General features: G+C 39.2%; 1 protein-coding gene across 5 annotated transcripts in view; it reads left to right on the forward strand.

Moving 5' to 3' along the window:
- Positions 1-25740, forward strand: part of CCDC170 (coiled-coil domain containing 170) — a 127138-nt gene that overhangs the window by 58761 nt on the left and 42637 nt on the right. For all 5 annotated transcript variants that reach the window (XM_078370310.1, XM_078370311.1, XM_008995249.5 and 2 more), the window contains one exon: positions 20424-20741. In XM_078370310.1, coding sequence (XP_078226436.1) covers positions 20424-20741 — 318 coding nt within the window. The remainder of the gene's footprint in view (positions 1-20423; positions 20742-25740) is intronic.

Below are 25740 nucleotides of genomic sequence, written 5' to 3' on the forward strand. Positions count from 1 at the left end.
TAACTGCATTTGTTGATTAGTTTCAGGTTTTTTTTTTTTTTTTTTTTTAAATGGAGTCTCTCTCTGTGCCCAGGCTGGGATGCAGGGGCACGATCTCAGCTCATTGCCAACTCTGCCTCCCGGGTTCAAGTGATTCTCTTGCCTCAGCCTCTGGAGTAGCTGGGACTACTGGCATGCACCATCAGGCCCAGCTAATTTTTGTATTTTTAGTAGAGATGGGTTTCACCATGTTGGCTAGGATGGTCTTGATCTCTTGACCTTGTGGTCCACCTGCCTCAGCCTCCCAAAGTGCTGAGGTTACAGGCATGAGCCACCATGCCCAACCAGTTTTTTAATAGCATTGACATTTTGGAGAGTCCAGAGCAGTGGCTTGATTGTTTCTTCACTGTGTTGTTTAACTTGTTTCTCTATATTTTGTAAACTCAAAGTTGGATCTAGAGGCTAGACGGGATTCAGGTTAAGGCTTTGGCAAGAATACTTTAAAGGTAAAGCTGTATATTTCAGATTGCATTCTATTAGAAGGCAAATGATGTTAGAGTGTTGCACTGTTGGTGACCCTAAGTTTGACTACCAATGTCTTTGGTGGAAGAGTACATTTTTTCTCTTCTGCAGTTACGTTTCTGTGGAGTGATACATATCCGGTTATTCCTGTTTCCGGTGACTTTACCTAGTGATGTCAGCATCCACCGATTCTTGTCTGGATTAACTATTACATCACGGGCGGCAAAGTGGTGATATTCTAATGTCGTTGTTCTTCCCATCTATTAGATGGTTTTCTTCTATAAAGGAAAGCTTTCTTTATTTTCTTTGCGTTTGTTTTCAATTCCATGGATGCCTGGGTTTTTCTTTATTTACTGTGTTGTAATCAATTATTCTCTTTCAGTGCTCCAAATTCTCCAAATTTGTCTGGCAGAAGCTCCTTCAGGATGTCCCCTGTGACCTTGTAGCATGAGTCCTTTAGTCTCTCAAGTCTTCCTTAATCTCTGACTGAAGAAGTCATCATAGGTCCTCTTGCAATATTCAGACTACTGAACTAAAACCTGCCAATTCTTTAAAGAGCTTTGGTTCCTAATACTGGGGAATGGTGCTTAGAAACCAAAATTTATGATTTAGAAGTGCTCATTTATTGCATACTTATTGTTAACACAGTCATTGTGCTAAGTGATCAGAGAGGTTATTCACTTTGCTCAAGTTCACACAGCTATTAAATGACAAAGCAAGGATTTGAACCCAGATCATTACACTACTGTACCTTCAGCAATAATCCTCTTTCCACATACAGTCACAGCTACATCCTACATACAAGTCTGATGCCAGAAAACATTTATTAGTCAGTGGAACAAAAACAGTAAATAGTCATGCAAATGTCCTCAGTAACTTTCAATTCAATTATAGCTACTAGTTATTAAATTATCAAGATTTGAATATTAGGAGGGGAGAGGAGGGGTTAAAAAATACTTGACTATTAGGAAGAATTTAATATTTATTTATAAAAACGCATCTCTAGAGATCAGTAGTAGGAAATGCGTAAGGAAATGTGTCATAATAGCACATTAAAAAACCAGAACTTATTCCTCTTCTTATGTAAGTGTCTTCACTTGTAAATGACTGATGCAATGTTGTTCAGACTTTGGAAACACATTCACTTTGGGATGGACTTACTGCCAAAATAATAAAAATTGTGAAAAAAATTATATGGGCAATAAAAAAACTTGAGACCTTTAATAAAGTGCTTTATTCATAGGATTGTGACTCCCAAAGATTTATTACTCAAAAATACCGTCAAGTGGTTTTACTGACACATTAACAACCTCAGGAAGAGTCTTCCTAATGCTTTCTAAAGCTCTGTTTTTGAGGTAGGAAACTTACTTTATTAGTGAAGTCCAGAAGGATTGCAGAAGTAGAAGCAGCCACAGAACTAGGGTGTGGTTTCTACAGAACTCAGCTCTTCTGAAGACTCGACTTCAGTTCCTTCAAGAAAATCTCACAAATAAAAATGCAGTAATTTGTCACATATATGGGAACTACATTACTTGAAAAGATTTTTAGTAGTTCCTATTGCATGATGTTTAAACTACCAAAGATTCTCTTTCTCTTGGTTATCTTGAAATAACCGACTGCTGAGGAAAGTAGTTATTTTGCCTAGGCAAGGCACACGCACATTTCCTATAAATTCTAGAAGTTAAAATCAGTGAGATCAGACACTGACTTCCATGTTGCATTTAATGCTACTAGCAATAATTAAAGCTCAAAAATAAATGGTATTCGAGTCAGGCAGGCCTGGGTTTGCAGTGATGTTCCTTATGCCTTTGGGTTTGTTAGCTTACAGAACTTTGGGAGGCTAAGGCAAGTGGATAACTCCTAAGGTCAGGAGTTTGAGACAAGCCTGACCAACACAGTGAAACCCTGTCTCTGCTAAAATACAATTTTTTTTTTTTTAAGGCAGAGTTTCACTTTGTTGCCCAGGCTAGAGTGCAGTGGCACGGTCTCAGCTCACTGCGACCTTTGCCTCCCAGGTTTAAGCAATTCTCATGCCTCAGCCTCCCTCTAGCTGGGATTACAGGCACCTGCCACCATGCCTGGCTGATATTTTTTGTATTTTAGTAGAGACGGGGTTTCACCATGTCTCTACTCCTGAGCTCAGGCAATCCCCTCGGCTCGGTCTCCCAAAGTGCTAGGATTATAGGCATGAGCCACTGCGTTCAGCCTAAAAATACAAAAATTAGCTAGATGTGTGGTGGGCACCTATAATTCCAGCTACTCAGGAGGCTGAGGCAGGAGAATTGCTTGAACTTGGGAAGCGGATGTTGCAGTGAGCTGAGATGGCACCACTGCACTCCAGCCTGGGTGACAAAGCTAGACTCCATCTCAACATCTGAGAGAGAGAGAGAGAGAGAGAGAGAGAGAGAGAGAGAGAGAGAGAGAGAGAGAGAGAGAGAGAGAGAGAGAGAGAGGCTGCACAGAGTAGTTAAGAAGCTGGACTCTTGAATTAGGCTGCTTGGGTTTTTATCCTGGCTCCAGAATCATTTGGCTATGTGATTGCAGGCACGTAGCTTGATCTCTTTGGACCTCAGTTTTTAAAATCTGTAAACAGGAAAATAAGACTTTCTTATTATTACGCTAGAATTAAATGATGAAATATGCATAAAATACTTAGGATGTGACTGGCACACTGTTGGTGTTCAGTGTTTTCATTTCCCTTTCCTATTCCTAGTTATTTACTTTTACCTAGGGACAAAATAAACATGAGATTAATTAAAAGTATAGAAATATGAAAATAGTTCCCGGAAGTGAGAAATGATTAGATGAGATAGATGACTAAAGAAATTATAGACCTCTTTACAATTCTGGAATCACGGAGTTGGAAGTGACCTTCAGGTCATTTAGAATCTAGATATCTAACTCTCAATGTGAAATAGAAATCACGTTAAAAAAAAATTTCCCTGACTAGCTAATGTCCAACCTTTCCTTTGACTCTTCTAGAAATGAGGAACTCACTACTTTATAAGGAGGTCCATCTCATCTTTGTGAAGTTGTACTTGTTTGGCAGTTCTGCATTGTGGCAAGTCAGGATTAGAGTCTCTTATAATTCAGCTCCTCATCCTGGTACTAACTGGTGAAACTTCGCTGAATAAATGAAAATCACCATTTTTATAGCCTCACTTCAAGTGGTTAAGGACATTTATTATGGATTTCTAAGTCTTTTCTTCTGGCTAAACAGCCTTAGATCTAGCAAACTTTTCTTACTTGAACCCTGCTTCTTATTGCCTGTGAGGTTGGAAGAGTTCTAGTCTCTGGGTGAGGAATTAAAATGAAAATAAACACCAAATAATAGCTGCTCATATTATAAAAAATTAAAGCTGGGCTGGGGATGGTGGCTCATGCCAGTAATTTCAACACTTTGGGAGGCTGAGGCTGGAGGATCTCTTTAGGGCAGGAGTTCAAGGCCAGCCTGTGCAACATAACAAGATCCCCATCTCTACAAAAAAAAAAGCTGTTTATAAGACTCCTACAATGTCTTGTTTTAACTGTTTTTCTTTTTTAGTTCTTCTGAAAATTACCATTAATACTTTAAAGTGGCCAATCATGATGGTGCATGCCTGTAATCCCAGCATTTTGGGAGGCTGAGTTAGGCAGATGACCTGAGGCCAGAAGTTCAAGATCAGCCTGGCCAACATGGCAAAACATCGTCTCTACCAAAAGCACAAATATGAGATGGGTGTGGTAGTGCATGCCTGTAATCCCAGCTACTCAGGAGGCAGAGGCACAAGAGTCACTTGAACCTGGGAGGTGAAGGTTATGGTGAATAGAGATCATGCTGCTGCACTCCAGCATGGGTGACAGGCGAGACCCTGCCTCAGAAACAAAAACAAAAACAAAACCTAAAACTTTAATACAGTTTTATTACTGATTCATCAATTTGAGGCAGTATTTTAAGACTTTCTGCTATGAAATATGAAGAATTTTATGCCTCCTATTTATTTATTATTGCTACATGATACTTGTATGTATTTAAGGGGTACATGTGCTATTTTGTTACATGCATAGAATGTGTTAAAGATCAAGTCAAGGTATTTAAAGTCTTCATCACCTCAACTATTGATCACTGCTATGTGTTGAGAACATTTCAAGTCCTCTCTTCTAGCTATTTCAAAATATACAATACGTTGTTAATTATAGTCACCCTACTCTGCTGATGAACATTAAAGCTTCTTTCCTCTACCTAACTGTATGCTTGTATCCATTAACCAACTTCGCTTCATCTCTCTCCCACCCACTCACTCTTCCCAGACTCTGGAATCCATTTTTCTACTTTCTAACTCTATGAGTCAACTCTTAGTTCCCACATATGAGTGAGAACGTGTGCTATTTGTCTTTCTGGGCCTGGCTTATTTCATTCAATATAATGACCTCTCATTCCATCCATGTTCCTGCAAATAACATGGTTTCATTTTTTATGGCCTAGTAGTATTCAATTGTGTGTATATACCACATTTAAAAAATCCATTCATCTGTTGGTGGACACTTCGGTTGATTCCATGTATTTGCTATTGTGACTAGTGCTGCAGTAAGCACGAGTGTGCAGTATCTCTTTGCTATGTTCGTGTCCTTTCCTTTGGATAAATACCCAGCAGTGGGATTGCTGGATGTATGGTAGTTACATTTTTTGTTTTTTGAGAAGTCTCCATACCGTGTTCCATAGTGGCCGTGCGAATTTACGTTCTCACCAACAGTGTTAGGAAAGTTGCCTCTTCTCTGTATCCTTGCCAGCATCTGTTATTTTTGTTTGTTTTTGTCTTTTAGTAACAGCCATTCTAATTGGGCTTAGATGATATCTCATTGTGGTTTTGATTTGCAATTCCCTGATGATTAGTTATGTTGAGCATTTTAAAACAAATCCCAGCACTTTGGGAGGCCAAGGCAGGTGGATCACCTGAGGTCAGGAGTTTGAGACAAGCCTGGCCAAGATGGTGAAACTCCATCTCTACTAAAAACACAAAAAGTCAGCTGGGCCTGGTGGCACACACCTGTAATCCCAGCTACTTGGAAGTCTGAGGCAGGAGAATCACTTGAACTTGGGAGGAGGAGGTTGCACTGAGCAGAGATTGTCCCACTCCAGCCTGGGTGACAAAGCGAGACTCCATCTTAAATAAATAAATTAACCTTTTGTTTATTTGTATGTCTTTTGTGAAATGTCTATTCATGTCTTTTCCCACTTTTTATTGGGATTAGTTTTTTTTTTTAACTGTTGAGTTGTTTGAGTTCCGGTGTATTCTGAATATTAGTCCCTTGTTGGATAAATGTCTCCAAATATTTTCTCCCATTCAGTAGGTTGTTTCTTCTCTCTGTTGACTGTTCCTTGTGCTGTGGGTAGAGGCTTTTTAGTTTAATATAGTCCCATTTGCCTTTTTTGGTTTTGTTCCTGTGCTTTTGAGATCTTATCCATAAAATATTTGCCTAGCCAATGTCTTGAAGTGTTCCCCCTGTATTTTATTCTAGTAGTTTTATAGTTTTAGGTCTTATGCTTAAGTCATCAATCCATCTTGAGTTGATTTTTTGTGTATGGTGAGAAAGACAGTGACCTAGTTTCATTCTTCTTCATATGGATGTCTAGTTTTCCCAACACCATTTATTAAAGAGGCTCTCTTTTACCCCAATGTATATGCTTGGCACCATTGTTGAAAATCAGATGGCTATAATTATGTGGATTTATTTCTGGGTTCTCTTTATTCTCTCACATTTAGCGTGTGTGTCTATTTCATACAAATTCCCTGCTGTTTTCTTTATTATAGTCTTAAAATATATTTTGAAGTCAGGTAGTGTGGTGCCTCCAGCTTTATTCTTTTTGCTTAGGATTGCTTTGGCTACTTAGGGTCTTTTGTGGTTTGATAGAAATTTGTGATTTTTTTTCTATTTCTATGAAAAATGACATTGATGTTTTGATACGGATTACAGTTCATCTGTAGATTGCTTTGAGTAATATGGTCATTTAACAACATTAATTATTCTCTCTCTTTTTTTGTTTTGACAGAATCTTGCTCTGTCACCCAGGCTGGAGTGCAGTGGTATGATCTTGGCTCACTGCAACTTCCACCTCCTAGGTTCAAGCTTTTCTCATGCTCAGCTTCCTGAGTAGCTGGGACTACAAGCACATGCCACCATGCCTAGTTGATTTTTGTATTTTTAGTAGAGATGGAGTTTTGCCATGTTGGCCAGCCAAGCTGGTCTTGAACTCCTGGCCTCAAGTGATCCACCTTCCCTGACCTCCCAAAGTGCTTACAGGCATAAGCATAAGGGATTAAAGGCATAAGCCACTGTGCCCAGCCAACAACATTAATTGTTCTGATCTGTGAGCATGAGATGTCTTTTCATTTGTATCCTCTTTAATTTCTTTCATCAGTGTTTTGTAGTTTTCCTCAGAGAAGTCTTTGATTTTCTTGGTTAAATTTATAAATTATTTTACATTTTGTAGCTCTTGTAAATGGGATTACCTTCTTGATTTTTTTTCAGGTAGTTCATAGTTAGTGTATAAAAACACTACTGATTTTTGTATGCTTATTTTGTATACTGCATACAAAATTTATTTATTAGTTTTAAGAGATTTTTTTTTGGAGTCTTTTGGTTTTCCTAAATACAAGATCATGTTGTCTGCAAAGATGGACAATTTAACTTTCTCTTTTCTAATTTGGATATCATTCATTTATTTCTCTTGTCTGATTTCTCTGGCTAGGATTTTTGGATACATAGAGATATTCATAGTCATCTCTGAGGATCTTTTGTATTTCTGTGGTATCAGTTTTAATGTCACTTTTGTCATTTCTGATTGTGCTTATCTGGATCTTCTTTTTTTCTTGGTTAACTTGGCTAGTGGCCTGTCAATTTCGTTTATGCTTTCAAAAAATAAACTTTTTACTTTGTTCATCCTTTTATATTTTTGGGGGTCTGAATTTTATTTAGTTCTGTTCTGATTTTAGTTCTTTTATTAGCTTTGGATTGAGTTTGTTCTTGTTTTTGTAGTTCCATTAGGTGTGATGTTAGGTTGTTAATTTGAGATCTTTCTACATTTTTGATACATGCATTTAGCACTATAAACTTGCCTCTTAGCACTACTTTTGCTGTATCCTAGAGGTTTTGATATGCTGTATCTTTATTTTAATTTGATTTAATGAATTTTTAAATCTTTGATTTAATCTCATTGTTTAAACAAGGAAAGATCTAAAATTGACACCCTCTCATCAAAATTGAAAGAGCTAGAGGAGCAAATCAAAAACACTCAAAAGCAAGCAGAAGACAAGAAATAACTAAGATCAGAGCAGAACTAAAGGAGACAGAGACACAAAAAAACCCTTCAAAAAATCAATAAATCTAGGAGCTGGTTTTTTGAAAAGATCAACAAAATAGACAGACCACTAGCTAGACTAATAGAAAGGAAAAGAGAGAAGAATCGAACAAAAGCAATAAAAAACGGCAAAGGGGAGATCACCGCCAATTGCTCGGAAATACAAACTACCATCAGAGATTACTACAAACAAGTCTATGCACATAAACCAGTAAATCTGGAAGAAATGGATAAATTCCTGGACACTTGCACACTCCCAAGACTAAGCCAAGAAGAAGTTGAAACCCTAAATAGACGATTAACAAGGTCTGAAGTCGAGGCAGCAATTAATAGCCTACCGGCCAAAAAAAGTCCAGGTCCAGACAGGTTCACAGCTGAATTCTACAAGACATATAAAGAGGAGCTGGTACCATTCCTATTGAAACTATTCCAAACAATACAGAAAGAGGGAATCTTCCCTAAGTCTTTCTATGAGACCAACATCATCCTGATACCAAAATCTGGCAGGGACACAACTAAAAAAGAAAACTACAGGCCAATATCCATGAGACAAACCAAAAGACTGATGGAAAAATCTTCCATAAAATACTGGCAAACCTAATCCAACAGCACATCAGAAAACTTATCCACCATGATCAAGTAGACTTCATCCCAGGGATGCAAGGCTGGTTCAACATATGCAAATCTATAAACGTAATCCATCACATAAACAGAACCGAAGACAAAAACCACATGATTATCTCAATAGATGCAGAGAAGGCCTTCAACAAGATTCAACAGCCCTTTATGCTGAAAACCCTCAATAAACTAGGTATCGATGAAAAGTATCTCAAAATAATAAAAGCTATTTATGACAAACCCACAGCCAATATCATACTGAATGGGCAAAACCTGGAAGCATTCCCTTTAAAATCTGAAACTAGACAAGGATGCCCTCTCTTAACACTCCTATTCAATATAGTATTGGAAGTTCTAGCCAGAGTAATTAGGCAAGAAAAAGAAATAAAGGGTATTCAATTAGGAAAAGTAGAAGTCAAATTGTCCCTTTTGCAGATGACATGATTGTATATTTCGAAGACCCCATCATTTCAGCCCAAAACCTCCTTAAGCTGATAAGCAACTTCAGCAAAGTCTCAGGATACAAAATCAATGTGCAGAAATTACAAGCATTCCTATACACCAATAATAGACACACAGAGAGCTGAATCATGAGTGAACTCCCATTCACAATTGCTACAAAGAGAATAAAATACATAGGAATACAACTAACAAAGGAGGTAAAAGATCTCTTCAAGGAGAAATGCAAACCACTGATCAAGGAAATAAGAGAAGATACAAACAGATGGAGAAACATTCCATGCTCATGGTTAGGAAGAATCAATATTGTGAAAATGGCCATACTCCCCAAAGTAATTTATAGATTCAATGCTATCGCCATCAAGCTACCATTGACGTTCTTCACAGAACTGGAAAAAAACACTTTAAACTTCATATGAAACCAAAAGAGAGCCACAGAGCCAGGACAATCCTAAGCAAAAAGAACAAAGCTGGAGACATCACGCTACCTGACTTCAAACAATACTACAAGGCTACAGTAATCAAAACAGCATGGTGCTGGTACCAAAACAGAGATATAGACCAATGGAACAGAACAGAGGCCTCGGAAGCAATGCCACACATCTACAACCATCTGATCTTTGATAACTGAACAAAAACAAGCAATGGGGAAAGGATTCCCTGTTTAATAAATGGTGTTGGGAAAACTGGTTAGCCATGTGCAGAAAGCAGAAACTGAACCCCTTCCTTACACCTATTCAAAAATTAACTCCAGATGGATTAAAGATTTAAACATAAGAACTAACACCATAAAAACCCTGTAAGAAAACCTACACAATACCATTCAGGACATAGGCACAGGTAAGGACTTCATGACTAACACACCAAAAGCAATGGCAACAAAAGCCAAAATAGACAAATGGGACCTAATTAAACTTAAGAGCTTCTGCACAGCAAAAGAAACAATCATTAAACTAGCAACCAACAGAATGGAAAAAAATTTTCGCAATCTACCCATCAGACAAAGGGCTAATATCCAGAATCTACAAAGAACTAAAGCAGATTTACAAGAAAAAAAAACCCATTCAAAAGTAGGTGAAGGATATGAACAGACACTTTTCAAAAGAAGACAAATATGCAGCCAACAAACAAATGAAAAAATGCTCATCATCGCTGGTCATTAGAGAAATGCAAATAAAAACCACATTGAGATACCATCTCATGCCGGTTAGAATGGTGATCATCGGGAGACAACAGATGCTGGAGAAGATGTGGAGAAATCTTCTCTGTTTTTACACTGTTGTTGGGAGTGTAAATTAGTTCAACCATTATGGAAGATAGTGTGGCGATTCATCAAGGATCTGGAAATAGAAATTCCATTTGACCCAGTAATCTCATTACTTGGTATATACCCAAAGGATTATAAATTGTTCTATCATAAAGACACATACACATGTATGTTCATTGTGGCACTGTTTACGATAGCAAAGACCTGGAACCAACCCAAATGCCCATCGATGATAGACTGGAGAGGGAAAATGTGGCACATATACACCATGGAATACTATGCAGCCAAAAAAACGATGGGTTCACGTCCTTTGTAGAGACATGGTTGAACCTAGAAACAACCATTCACAGCAAACTGACACAAGAACAGAAAACCAAACACCGCATGTTTTCACTCATAGATGGGTGATGAACAATGAGAACACTTGGGCACAGGGAAGGGAACAACACTCACAGGGCTAGGTGTGGGAGTGGAGAGGAGAGGAGGGGAGAGACAGCGGGGTTGGTGAGACGGGGAGGATGGGAGGGTTAACACAGGGAGAATTGCCTGACATAGGTGTTGGGGGTGGTAGGAATGGAGACAGCAAACCACCATGGCATGTGAGTACCTATGCAACAGTCCTGCAGGATGCAGAGCGTGCACATGTGCCCCAGAGCCCAAATACAATTAAAAAAATACACGAAGCATAAGTTCACATTTTTAAGTATTAGAAGCCACAGATGTAAAATTAAATTCCAATAATGAAAATTAGAATAATTGGGAAAATGTGGCACATATACACCATGGAGTATTATGCAGCAATCAGAAATGATGAGTTCGTGTCGTTTGTAGGGACATGGATGAATCTGGAGAACATCATTCTCAGCAAACTGACACAAGAACAGAAAATGAAATGCCACATATTCTCACTCATAGGCGTGTGATGAAAAATGAGAACACATGGACACAGAGAGGGGAGTATTAAACACTGGGGTCTATTGGGGGGAAAAGGGGAGGGCAAGCGGGGAGGGGGAGCTGGGGAGGGATAGCCTGGGGAAAAATGACAAATGTGGGTGAAGGGGAGAACGGAAACAAAACACACTGCCATGTGTGTAGCTATGCAACTGTCTTGCACGTTCTGCACATGTACCCCAAAACCTAAAATGCAATAAAAATTAAAAAAAAAAAGAAAATCAGAATAAACACAAGGAAAAAACTAGAATTACCCAAATTGTACACATTATTCTTTGTGTGTAGATTAGCACAATGAATCACTAATATCATTATTATACTCATAGCCTTCCTTTTGTTATTCTTTAGTCATAACTTTTGTTTTTGTTTTTGAGACAAGAGTCTTGCTCTGCCACCCAGGCTGGAGTACAGTGGCGCGATCTTGGCTCACTGCAACCTCTGCCTCCTGGGTTCAAGCAATTCTCCCACCTTAGCTTCCTGAGTAGCTGAGATTACTGGCACCTACCACCATGCCCAGGTAATTTTTTTATTTTTAGTAGAAACGGGGTTTCACCATGTTGGCTAGGCTGATCTCAAGCTCCTGACCTCATGATCTACCAGCCTCAGCCTCTCAAAATGTTGGGGTTACAGGTGTGAGCCACCGGGCTGAGCCATAAGTTTTATTATGACTCAAATTTCCTGTATTAAAGTTCTACATACACACTTTGAATGAATACTGCTTATGTTAGTATGTAAAGTTTGTGACAATGAGCTAGCTTCTTGTTGGTTCACTTAGGTAATCTTGGTTGGATTGATGACAATGTTTTCTATGGTAAGTGTCTAAAAAGCAAAACACAGAAACAATTTCCTGTGCAATAAAACTAACAGAGGTTTGTAGAGAATAGATTTTAAAGCAATTTCAGCAAGCTCAATATCTTTATATGTACCTTGTATCCAAAATTAAACAACTGTATTTTCAGTTTTTTTTTTAATTAAAAAAATGATAGAGACAGGATTTCACTATGTTGCCCAGGTTGGTCTCAAACCCCTGAGTTCAAGTGATGCACCCACCTTGGGCTCCCAAACTGCTGGCATTACAGATGTGAGCCACCATGCCTGTCTGAAACAAATGTGTTTTCAAAATCCATCTTCAATCCTTCATCTGTCAATAGTTCTATTAATTTATTTTGTAAAGGTATAGTTATGCTTAAATTTGATGAAATTCGTTCAATGAAAGAAATGGGTTCTGGTTTTATATACTTATTTAGATTATATTTGGCAAACTGGCCTTAAAATATCACATTTCTAACATGTTCCTTCAGTGTACGACAGATATGCAAGTCTCGCCACTTGCCACTTACCACATCCGTCTAACAAAGACAATAGGTCCATACTTTGTTTAAAAATGGAATCCATGGTGTTTGGATGTTGCATCAGTGTCAACTTGCTATAGAAATTGCTAATCTCTTACCCTCAGTTGTTGAAATGATCTTGTTGGGACTGGGAACAGCAGGTGCAGGAGTGGTACCAGATTGTAAATTTGAATAGCACTGTCCTAGAAGTGTTTAATCTGTATTAAAGTTTGAATCCCAGAACTGAATGCCAAACTTTAGGCTTGGTGTAATTCAAAGGAAATAGAGCAGGGCATCACCTCCCTCATTCTAAATACTTTACCTTTTGTGTGTGTGCACGTGCAGTGTGTATATTTGTGCTCATATCACTGTTGACTCGACACTTTCAATGGACTGAAATTCCCCAGTGTTTTCTTTTTTCTTTTTTTAGAAAGAAAGAAAGAGAAAGAGAAAGGGGGAGAGAGAACAAGAGTCTTGCTCTACTGCCCAGGCAACCTCTTTTATGCCGATAATTGTGCTTAACAGTGGAGACAGGAAGGAATAAGGGAAGAAAATAACAAACAAACAGCCAACCAATATTTCATTTAAGTCTGTGAAATGCTACGCAAATGCTGAAGAGTGATTTACTTCCAATTATGTGGTCACTTTCAAAACAGGTGTAATGTGATACTGAGAAAAATGTATGTTCTGTGGACCTGGGGTGAAGAATTCTATAAATATTCACTGAGTTTACTTGTTCCAGGTCTGAGTTCAAATCAGAGATGTCCCTGTTTATTTTCTATCGCGTTGATCCGTTGAATATTAACAATGTGGTGTCAAAGTCTCCCGCTATTATTGTGCGGGAGTCCAAGTCTCTTTATAAGTCATTAAGAACTTGTCTTATGTAGCTGGGTGTTCCTATATTGGGTGCATGTATATTTATGATCATTGACTCCTGGTGTTGCACTGATCCTTTTACCATTATGTAATGTCCTTCTTTGTTTCTTTTAGTCTTTGTTACTATTGAAGTCTATTTTGTCAGAGACGAAAGTTACAACTCTTGTTTTTTTTTTTTTGCTCTCCATTTGATTGGTAAGTCTTCCACCAACCCTTTGTTTTGAGTCTTTGTGTGTCCTTGCTTATGAGATGAATCTGGATACAGCGTACCAATGGGTTTTGACTTTTTATTCAATTTGCCTGTCTGTGTCTTTGATTGGGCATTTAATCCATTTAAATTTAGAATTAATATTGATATTTGTGAGTTTAATATTGTCATTTAATGTCAGCTGGCTATTTTGCCCATTAGTTGATATAGATTCTTCATTATGGAGATACTATTTACCTTTTGGTAAGTTTTTGGGATGACTGATACTGGTTGTTCTTTTGTGTGCATAGTGCTTCTTTCAGAAGCTCTTGTAAAGCAGGCTTGGTGGTGATGAAATCTCTGAGTGCTTGCTTGTTCATGAAAAATTTTATTTTTTCTTCATTTATGAAGCTTAGTTTGGCTGGATATGAGATTCTGGGTTGAAAATTCTTTTATTTGAGGATATTGAATTTTGACTCCCACTCTCTTCTAGTTTGTAGGGTTTCTGCTGAGAGACCTGCTGTGAGTCTGATGGGCTTCCCTTTACGGGTAACCTGACCTTTCTCTCTAGCTGCCCTTAGAATTTTCTCCTTTATTTCAACCCTGGTGAATCTAACAATTATCTGTCTTGGGGTTGCTCTACTTGAGGAATATCTTTGTGGTGTGTTCTCTGTATTACCTGGAGTTGAGTATTGTCCTGCCTTACTAGGTTAGGAAAGTTTTCCTGAATAATATCCTGAAGAATATTTTCCAGCTTGGATTCATTCTCTTCATGACGTTCAGGTACACCTATCAAACATAAATTAAGTCTTTTCACATAGTCCCATATTTCTTGGAGACTTTGCTCATTTCTTTTTACTCTTTCTTCTCTAATCTTGTCTTCTCATTTAATTTCATTAAGTTGGTCTTCGACCTCTGATATCCTTTCTTCTGCTTGATCAATTCAACTGTTGAAACCTGTGCATATTTCACAGAGTTCCCCTATTGTAGTCTTCAGTTCTATTAATTCACTTATATTCCTCTCTAAATTGTCTATTCTCATTAGGATTTCATGAAACCTTTTTTCAAGGTTCTTAGTTTCTTTACATTGGGCTAGAACATGTTCTTTTAACTCACAGAAGTTTCTTATTATCCACTTTCTGAAGCCTAATTCTATTAATGGAACACACTTGTTCTCCATCAGGCCTTGTTCCCTTGTTGATGAGGAACTGTGATCCCCTATAGAGGGAGAGGCATTCTGATTTTGGGTATTCTCAGTCTCTTTACTCTGGTTTCTTCCCATCATTGTAAATTTATCCACTTGTCGTCTTTGTAATTACTGACTTTCAAATTATGTCCCTGAGTGGACGTCCAACTTGTTGATAGCCAGTGCTGGAATCTGAGCAACCCACTGCGCTGGCTAAAACAGCGGCCTTAAGATTCTTGGTGCTTTTCTGCCTGGGAATCTCTGGTCTGGCTTCCCTCCTGAATCCCTTCTTCAATCAGGTGAATGGGCAACTCTGCCTTCCTGGAGCTTCAAACATCGACCAGAAGGGGATCCAGTCCCGTTTACTCATTCCAAAAACTTACCAAAAGGTAAAGAGTATCTCCATAATGAAGAATCTATATCAACTAATGGGCAAAATAGCCAGCTGGCATTAAATGACAATATTAAACTCACAAATATCAATATTAATTATAAATTTAAATGGATTAAATGCCCAATCAAATGCTGCGCCTAGGTGCCGGAAAAACTGCCACACCGGCCACAAGAGTTGTGCTGGCAACCCGTGGGGCTCCTCTGCTGGGAATCTTCTGGTCCGTGAGAAACAAAAATTCATCTGAAAGTGTGGCGTCCTCTCGTTCTCTGCCCTTTCACTGGGAGCTACAATCCTGAGCTGCTAGTAATCGGCCATCTTGGATCTCTCTTCCCAGTGTTTTCATAGTTGCCACTATTCTATCACATCTTTCTTTCATTTCTGAACCCTGGCTATAGTTCTCTTCTCTAGAGATGATGAGAATTGGCTTTTGCTTATGCATGTTTCTGGAGATATTCTTTTCATAAAGGCACAAATAGTATTATAGTATGTACCATTATTGTATAGATGCACTATTAGATACCTTACTTTCCTTATGAACTATATCTTGGAGAGTCTTTCATGTTCGTCTATAAAAAACTTCCCATTCTTTTCTTTATTTTTTTTCTATTATACTTTAGGTTCTGAGGTACCTGTGCAGATCATGCAGGATTGTTGCATAGGTACATACATGGCAATGTGATTTGCTGCCTCCATCCCCCTGTCACCCATATCTGGCATTTCTCCCCATGTTATCCCTCCCCAACCTCCCCACCCTCTGCTGTTCCTCACCTAGTCCCCCACAACAGACCTCAGTGTGTGATGCTCCCCTCCCTGTGTCCATGTGTCCTCATTGTTCAACACCCGCCAATGAGTGAGAACATGCGGTGTTTGATTTTGTTCTTGTGTCAGATTCAAGATTGTTTTCAGATTCATCCATGTCCCTACAAAGGACACAAACTCATCGTTTTTTATGACTGTATAGTATTCCATGGTGTATATGTGCCACATTTTCCCTGTCCAGTCTATCATCGATGGGCATTTGGGTTGGTTCCAGGTCTTTGTTATTGTAAACGGTGCTGCAATGAACATAGACTGCATGTTTCTTTATAATAGAATGATTTATAATCCTTTGGATATATATACCCAGTAATGGGTTTGCTTGGTCAAATGGAATTTCTATTTCTAGGTTCTTCAGGAATTGCCACACTGTCATCCACAATGGTTGAACACCTTTTCAGGACGGCATCATATTCTATAGTATGGATGTCTCATATTTGTTTACGTAGTTATGTATCAATGAATATTCACGTAGTACCTTGTCTTTTGCTATGATTGTATAACTGTATATTCCTTATTTTCTATATTTAGTAACCTATCTTATGGATATATTCTCAGGACTAAAATTGCAGGGCCAAAAGATATGTGCATATTATGTTTTGTTATGTGTTTATATCAAAATTATACCTGTTCGCACTTTGACCAGCAATGTATGACACTGTGTGTTTGGGAGAATTTCTGAGTTTTTTTGTTAGTCATAACTGCAGTAGGTAGAATTAACTAATTGACTTTTTATTTTATAAAATTGATCTGGAATTGAAGGAATTAAGCTCAAGCTGGAGGTTCTCTGTCCTGATGATAATCAGTCATTGTATTTTTGAGTGGCAATTTGATCTCATGTATATCTAAATCCATAAAATAGCAACAGAGCAGGAATCAATTGTGTTCTTAAAACACAAACCTTTGGATGATTTCACTACTTGATGCAGATTCACACGTTTAAACGGGAAGTTAAACTGAATGCCATAATCATATTATTCATAAAAGATTTTGTTAAAAGTAATTCTGAAGGGATTTTACATTGGTTGCATCAGTCAGACTGAACCTAAAGATTGGTTAATTATAAAAAATTTTTTAAAGTGATCCCCATCACAGTCTATAGGCCCTGCCCTGTGTGATTTCCTCTGTGGAGGTCAGTCTTGCTTTTGCTGAGAGGAAGCTACTTGTTTCTTGATCTGTATGTCAGTGTGGTCTGACAGCAATTCCCAGGTCCTGGCCTGTGGTACTGACGTCACATTATTTTATGCCGCTTGCTGCGGTGTATCCTTGAGGTAGCCATGCAACCAGACTCCACTCTGGTGGTTTTCTCCTGATAGCTGCACGGGAAATTGCATTTGCAGTCTGAGAACATCTATTTCCAGAAGATCAGCCCCGTGCCCCTGAATCCTGCAGCACTTAATCAGAGCACTAAGGGAGCGGCCATCCTCAAAGCCTTGTCACTCTGGCTCTGGAGCCCTGCATTTTATACAAGAAACAGCTTAGTTTTTCCTGAATGTGTCTAGAAAAGAGAAACCCAACCTGCTCACAGACACCACTGTATTCTATGAACACAAACTAATTTTGTGATTTTCACTAGACATAAGTGTTGATGCCTTGGTTTAAAAAGAAAACATACTTTGGATTTGTTAGAGAGGATTGTTTTGGACCTTTTCTTGAAGTCAGTGAAATAATAGTATGATATTAGGGTAGAAAAATTCCTCATAGTTGAAATATTTTAATTATGCTGGTGTTAGCTGCCAGTTGATTTGTCTACTCCAAATTGACAGTAACGCCATAGGTCACAAGCATCTAAGATAATTTTTGCGTATTTTGAGGTCTTTAGTCAATAATTAGTTAAAAGTATTACTTTAATGGCCATGGAAACTTCCCCCTTTTGCCTCAGGGGTTGTCTATCAATCTAAAAGTGAATATAAGTATGTTTTTAGAATTCTAGGATGAATTTTCATCCCGGCATTATTGAATTTAGGACCTCAATTCTCTAACCACACATCAGACTGTGCAGTAGTCCCTCTGCATCCACAAGTTTCACATCTGTGGATTCAACCAACTTTGGGTCAAAAATATTTGGAAAAAATCCAAGACAAATTAAAAAAAATAAAAATAATACAAATAAAAACAACACATGATAACAGTTATTTACCCAGCACTTAAGGTGTATTTGGTATTGAAAGTAATCTAGCGATGATTTAAAGTATATAGAAGAATGCATGTAGCTTATATGAAAATATTATTCCACTTTCTATGGGAGAGAGACTTGAGCATCCTCAGGTTTTGATATTCTCCGGGGTCCTGGAACCCATTCCCCAAAGATACCAAGGAACGGCTGTAGTTTCCAAGTATAATATGCACCGAATTTATTATCACCAGTACTGATACTATAAAATTACTCTAATTGAGCAAGTGAGAAGCTATTGTATTATGATCTGAAGAGCAATCTGTAAACTGTTGAAATACTGCATTTGTGATAAAGTGTCCTTGACTCTGCCTTAAGGACCATTACTTGATTAGCAGCAGCAGCGGGGCTTCTCTACGGTGACGACCAAAGGAAAGGGGAAACCAAGACCTTGAAAAGCAAAAGGCATTTTACAAAATAGATTCCATCATTAGTTGAGTTACTACATCTCTGAAAAGGGCAGGCTTCTCTACCTACCTATCTACTCCCTGACTTTTCTTTCAAATTGATGCCTGAGACTTCCTTGATTTTAAAAAAGTCACCATAATGAAAAAAAATAAGATGCTATGTTTTCTACAAAAAATAGGAACTAATGTTTCAGACTATCCTTTTTCCTGTTTCCAAGCTGTTAATGGAGAGGAATTCCTTTTAAAGCCTAGTTCTAATGCAAAAGAGATGATTGCGTTTTAACTGGCAGCCTGAAATGTTATCAGCTCATTTAGATGTAGAGTCTGTTATTTAAAGATACTGTGTTTCTTTTTAGTGCTTTTTACCTCTAACATACTATTTTTAATAACTTTTTTTTTTACCAGTTAACTAGGCAGCAATACTATAGCAATGCTGGTTAACACCCTGCTTAATCTTTCTTAATGTGAATTCATGAATTTTGGAACTTGCAGTTAACAAATAATTTTTAAAAATCAATTTTAAAGATGTGTCTTTGGTGCCTCTGTGGGTCATTCTAGATTGTGGTAAATAGAATTCAGTGCACAGGTAACCTTCTCTATGTCGTTCATTATTTTTCTGAACCTAATCTCCCATGTTATGTTCTATTGTTGTTGTTTTGAGACAAGGTCATGCTGTGTCACCAAGGTTGGAGTGCATTAATACAAATACTGCTCACTGTAGCCTAGAATTCCTGGGCTCAAGCAATCCTCCTACCTCAGTCTCCCAGGTAGCTGGGACTATAGGCACATACTACCACGCATGGCTAATTATATTATGGAAAATGGGGGTTTCACCATGTTGCCCAGGCAGGTCTCCAACCCCTGGGCTCAAGTAATCCTTTGTCTCGACCTCCTGAAGAGCTGGGATTATGGGTGTGAGCCACAGTGTCCAGCCCACATTATATTCTTTAAGATTATTCTTCTAAGTATGATACTTTCCCTCTACTTTTAATCAACTACCAAATGGCTAATTGTTTCTGTTTCCTTTCTTCAGGTTCTTCCTGCATTAGTTTCGTCTTTATGAGACAAGGGGATATGTAATGAATGCTGGATATTGGAAGTCAATGAATATCTTTATGCAATGATGTTTTTATGAGAATATTCCTTTGTCATTTAAACTAGTATTAAGGGGGCATCTTTATTTAAATAATTGTTAGTACCTAGCTAGGACTCTGAGAGCTTACTGTTCGTTAAAAATCAATTTCCATATCCACCACACTTGAAAAAGATAGTTCTGTAAACGTATTCTACATATGGACTGAATCTACTAATATGTTATCCAGTGATTTGTTTTTATTAACTCTTTCCAGAGTTCCACACAGAAAAGGCTTATGTGTCAAAGTTTCCTTCTTTTTCCTAACCCAGATTTTATATCCCTTCTCTGTGTGTGTGTGTGTTTTTAGATGGAGTCTCACTCTGTTGCCCAGGCTGGAGTGCAGTGGCATGATCTCAGCTAAGTGCAACTACCACCTTCCGGTGATTCTCCTGTTTCAGGCTCCTGAGTAGCTGGGACTACAGGCGAGCACAGCCACACCCAGCTAATTTTTGAATTTTTTTTTTTAGTAGAGACAGGGTTTCACCATGTTGGCCAGGCTGTTCTCGAACTCCTGACCTCAGGTGATCCACTCACCTTGGCCTCCCAAAATGCTAGGATTACAGGCGTGAGACGCTGTGCCTGGCCCCCTTCTCTGTTTTTAAGACACTTAAATTTTCCTGACATGAGGAGTCTATAGGGAACTTGAAGTTAAAAATGGAATGAATAATTAACCCAACTCCTTGTAGTCATTAGCAGGCAAAGTCAATAAATTTGTTATAGCAAATGCAGGTGTACCCTGTTGACTACTAATGTTATTGTCTTTATTTTCTATAATCATTTTAGGACCTGGTCAGTGCTGTAGAAGCAAAAGAAGCCCTTGAGAGGGAAGTTAAGGTCTTCCAAGAAAGGCTGCTTGCCGGCCAGCGGGTCTGGGATGCCTCAAAGGAGGAGCTGAGCCTCCTGAAGAAAAGCTCTTCTGAGTTGGAGAAGAGTTTGAAGGCCAGTCTGGATGCAGTCACAGCCTCACAAAGCCAGAACTCCTCATTTAGGGAGAAAATCACAGCCCTCCTTAGGGGCAGATTGAGCACAACTGGGTCCACCGAGGACACCATTTTGGAGAAGATTCGAGAAATGAGCAGCCAGGAAGAAAGCAGGGACAGGGTGAGTGGGTCATGGCTGTTTACAGACATCTTAAGAACAGCAAGCTCATTCACTTAGCATGCTCAGTAAGTGACTGTATTAGTCTGTTCTCACATTGCTATAAGAAATACCTGAGATTGGGTAATTTATAGTGAAAGAGAGGTGTATTGGATTCACAGTTCCACATGGCTAGGGAGGCCTCACCATCATGGCAGAAGGCAAAGGAGGAGCCAAGGCACATCATACATGGTGGTAGGCAAGGGAGGGGGTGTGCAGGGGAACTGCTGTTTATAAAACCATCAGATCTCCTGAGAGTTATTCTGTTTCACAAGAATAGCATGAGAAAAACTGACCCCCATAATTCAATTACCTCCCACCAGGTCCCTCCCATGACATGTGGGGACAATTCAAGATGAGATTTGGGTGGGGACACAGCCAAACCATATCAATGACTTATTTCAATTAGCTAAGACCATCATTTAAGGCCAGGGGTGGTCTAGGCCTGTAACCCCAGTCCATTTGGAGGCCAAGATAGTCACTTGAGGCCAGGAATTCGAGACCAGCCTGAGCAACATAGCACGGTCCCTCTCTCTACTAAAAATAAAAATTAAGTCCTAACTACTTGGAAGGCTGAAGTGGGAGAATTTCTTGAGCCCATGAGTTCAAAGCTGCAGTGAGCTATGATTGTGCCCCTGTACTCCAGGCTGGGCAACAAAGCAAACCTTGTCTCTAAAAAAAAAAAAGTATCATTTAAATGTGGTTGTATTACTTTCTGTTTCAATAGTACTTAGAAAGGCATGGGAGTCCCTCAAGCAACATCTAACTAGGATGTTGGACCTGCCTGGCGCTGAAGTTGGACGTGCCTGGCGCTGAATCCCGTCTCTGCTGTACATTCACTCATGGGCCCTGTGAGTGCTGGCAGGTTCTTGAGATTATGGTCTCTGAGATTTTGTTTCCTTACCTGCAGAAAGGGGCTAGCACAAGGTCCATGATCCCTTATCTGAAAGTCTTGGGGCCCAGCGTGTTTTTGAATTCAGAATTGTTCAGAGCGTAGAAAGGTGATGCAGAGTGCAGCCTTCCACAGCCTTCCACTGTGGTATCTGGAAGTTCCCTCCTGTCAATCACATTCACACGTCTGCAGCAAAGCCCGTGAGCAACTCTAAGTGGGATAAATGAAGACCATAAATAGCCTCCCATCATTTTGGGTCAGGATTTGCTGCCCAGCTGGGTCAGGTCAGGCCAAGCTTTGTCCATAAATGAGTTATGAAAAATCCTGGATTTTGGAATTACAGATAAAGGTTCCCAGACCTGTAACAGTATCTGCCTGATCAGATTATTGTTTAGTGTATGTACTGAATGAAAAAAATTGTTACAAAGATAACTCATTGCCTGGCAAGTCACAACAGTAAATATGAACTATTGCTGCTGTCGCCTCTCCTTCTTCCACCTTCTCTCCTCTTTTTCAAAATGTGTTGGTGCTCAGAACAGCCTTTTTGGGGACCTATCTAAGAAATGGAGAAAAATGGTTTAATTCACGTATATGATTGATGCTTGCTTAACTCCATCATCTTGTTTATACTATCAAGAATTCTCTTTTTCTATAAAGCTTTACCTAGCAGAGTCCATTTCAACCCAGACTTTGGTTAAGTTATAGAAGTCCTAGTTAATGAGACTTTAAAGTAAATGATCTCCAAAGTCCATGTATAATTCCATTATGAACTATTTCTTCTACTGATGTCATGCTCACTTGAAAGGAGAACCTGCGCTTTGCCATCTTTTAGTGTTACTGAAATACTCAGAATAATCACTAACTCAAAGTTCAGGGTTGCGTTTGTCAATTTCCTTTAGCGACAGTAAATTCCCTTTAGAAACTCTCCGAAATTCACACATGCTCTAGGAGCAACCCTAGCGGCCCTTTCAGCCAAGTGCATTTTCTATCTCTTTGTGGAGATAAAATGTTGAGTGCTCATTGGCTGTCCCCCATTCTAATGTGTAGAGGTCTCTGCAAGTAACTTAGTTTTTCTTGTGACTCAGTTTATATAGAGGTAGTTGATTGAGAAAGAAAATTATTTAGAGATTTGGAAATACACTTCATTAAGTCATTTACCTTAAATGCTAATAAATATACAGATGATTTCCAGCACCTAAAAATTGAATTAAAAATTTTTTCAACTTGTCAGTGGTGAGAAAGTGATACACATCCAGTGGAAACTATACTTTGAGCACCCATGCAACCATCCTGTTTTTCACTTTCAGTAAAGTATTCAACAAATGACATGAGATTTTCAATACTTTATTATAGAATAGGTTTTGTGTTAGATGATTTTGCCGCAATATAGGCTAATAAGTGTTCTGAGCACTTTTAAGGGAGGGTAGGTGAAGCTGTGATGTTGGGTAGGTTAGGTATATTAAATGTATTTCTGACTTAAGAAACTTTCAACTTATGATGTATTTATTGGGATACAACCTCACCATTAGCCGAGGAACATCTGTACTTCAATAGCTAACTATTTTTTGTTTTGTTTTCCCCATTTCATTTTATTGCTTTCTCCTTCTATATTTTCAAGTATTTTTCTAAAACAATTTTAATTCCTGCATGTGAAGCAAGGCACCCAATTACCAGCATGATGTATATGTTTATTTTCTAAAACCAAATGATGTAGATTGGTTAAGCTGGGTATGCTTTCTCCCACTCCCCATAAAAATTAAATGATTCAGTCTTTTTAGTGCCTTTGTCTGCCTTTCCTACCCTGTAATTTTTTTCAATAGCTGCTCTCCCTATTTAAAAGCCTGAAATCAAGCATATAGCCAGTGTCTTGTGTGACTCATCTTCAAGTAAAAATCAGGAGAAAATGGATTTCGTATATTGTCTTAGAAATGTTTCTAAAGAATGGGAGCTTTACAAATTGATGAATCTGTTTGTTGAGGAGGCTGCGTGTTCCTGCCAGCTGCCATGGCTACGCACACAGTCAGTGGCTGAGTAATACCGATGTGAAGGCCCTGTGGTGGGTTCAGGTTTGGCTTGGCACATTCTCCACTTCAGGCTGGCTCCTGCTTCCCTAGTGTTGCTTGTCTTGTTTACCCCTGTGCCATCCATTTTTCCTTTCCTGTGTTTGCAATTCTCCGTAGAATTCAGGACACCACCCACACTTTGACAGCACGTCATTTCTACTTGTTCCTTGCAATTTCTGCTTCTGGCAAGATTTCATCTTCTTTTTAGAAGCTTTACTCTGTCTTAGAGTGAGGTTTTTCAGCCTCAGAACTATTGGCATTTTGGACAAGATAATCTTCTGCTGTGGGGGCCTGTCCTGTGCATTGCAGGATTTGGAGCAGCGTCCCTGGCCTCTACCCACTCATAGCACTCCCCTTCCCAGTTTGTGATGACCACAGATGTCTGTAGACACTGCCAAATGTCCCCTGGGGTGTCAAAGTTGCCCCCAGTTGAAAACCGCTGTCTTAGAGGAATGTTCTGCTGCCAGGTTCCCACGAATTCTAAATGAGTATTTAGATGTTACTCAGCCTTGGAATTTCAGGACACCATAGCAGATGTTTATGAAATAATGACTTCTTGCACAATGACAGAAAGTTACGACATTTTCAGATTTTACTTTAGAATTTCGAGGCAATTTTGTTTTCTTTCTTTCTTTTCCTTTCTCTTCCTTCCTTCCTTTCTCCCTTCCTTCCTCCTTTCCTTCCTTTTTTCCCTCCCTCCGTCCCTTCTTTCTTTCTTCCTCTCTCTCTCTCTCTCGTTTCCTAACTGCCTAATCATCTGAATGATACTTGATTAGGTATTGAAATCGACCATGGCAATTTCTACATCTTTTCCCAAATTAAAGACAAATTAATACAAGTTCACAAGCCTCTATCTGGACTGGGCTGTAAAGGACCTGAGATGTTATCATTCTCCTGCTCTGTTTTTTTTTGTTGCAATGGCGTTTCACTCTTGTTGCCCAGGCTGGGGTGCAATGGCGGGATCTTGGCTCACTGCAACCTCCACCTCCCAGATTCAAGTGATTCTCCTGCCTTAGTCTCCCAAGTAGCAAAGGGATCTTCTTGCCTCTGATTCAAACTCATTTGGTCATTATTTGTGCCACCAGGCCCTGGGAATTTTGTATTTTTTGTAGACAGGGTTTTTTTTCCATGTTGGTCAGGCTGGTCTCAAACTCCTAACCTCGGTTGATTCACCTACCTTGGCCTTCTGAAGTGCTGGGATTAAAGGTGTGAACCACTGTGCCTGGCCTCCTGCCCTATTCTTATTCCTGCCACCTACTAAAGTGAGCATCTCCCCAGAAGCACCAGCACATTTCCATTTGGGACATTTCATTGTCCAAAATTATGTTGCAGGGTCGCTCCTGGCTACAAGGGCATCTGAGAGAGTGAACAGATAGAATTTCCAGCTTTTTCGGCCTCTCCAGTTACAGGAGTTTCCTGGGGCTGCCATGACAAAATACTGCAAGGGTGTGGCTTAAAAACAGAAAGTTCTAGCCTCACAGTTCTGGAGGCACTGGCAGGGTTGTCTCCTTCTGAGCACTGTAAGGGACTGTCCATGCCTACTCCCAGCTTCTGCTGGCCTCAGGCATTCTTTGTTGCGGGGATAGTGTTCTTCTTGCATCTTCACATTGCTTTCCTCTATGCATGTTTGTCTTTGTGTCTAGATTTACCCTTTTATAAGGACCCCAGTCATATTGGACTAGGGTCCACCGTAAGGACCTCATTTTAACTTTATCGCCACTGTAAAGACTCGATTTCCAAAGAAGGTCACATTCTGAGGTAATGGGGGCTTCAGAAGATCTTTGTTTGGGGGGACCTAATTTAACTCAACACAAATGAGATGAACAGAGGAGGAGGGGTAGGGTTAGCCAGTCAACAGTGCTGGCCATACATGCTGACAGGAGGGAAGGAGGATTTGGTCGACACTTTCTAGTACTTGGTAACTTTCATATTTCCCAAGTGAAAATTATAGCTTGAACAACTGGAAAAGAGTTTATGTCTGAAAGGCACTGGACTTTAAGTGACCCAA

Source organism: Callithrix jacchus, chromosome 4 (assembly GCF_049354715.1).
Source record: "Callithrix jacchus isolate 240 chromosome 4, calJac240_pri, whole genome shotgun sequence".
In the NCBI taxonomy this organism is placed as follows: domain Eukaryota; kingdom Metazoa; phylum Chordata; class Mammalia; order Primates; family Cebidae; genus Callithrix; species Callithrix jacchus.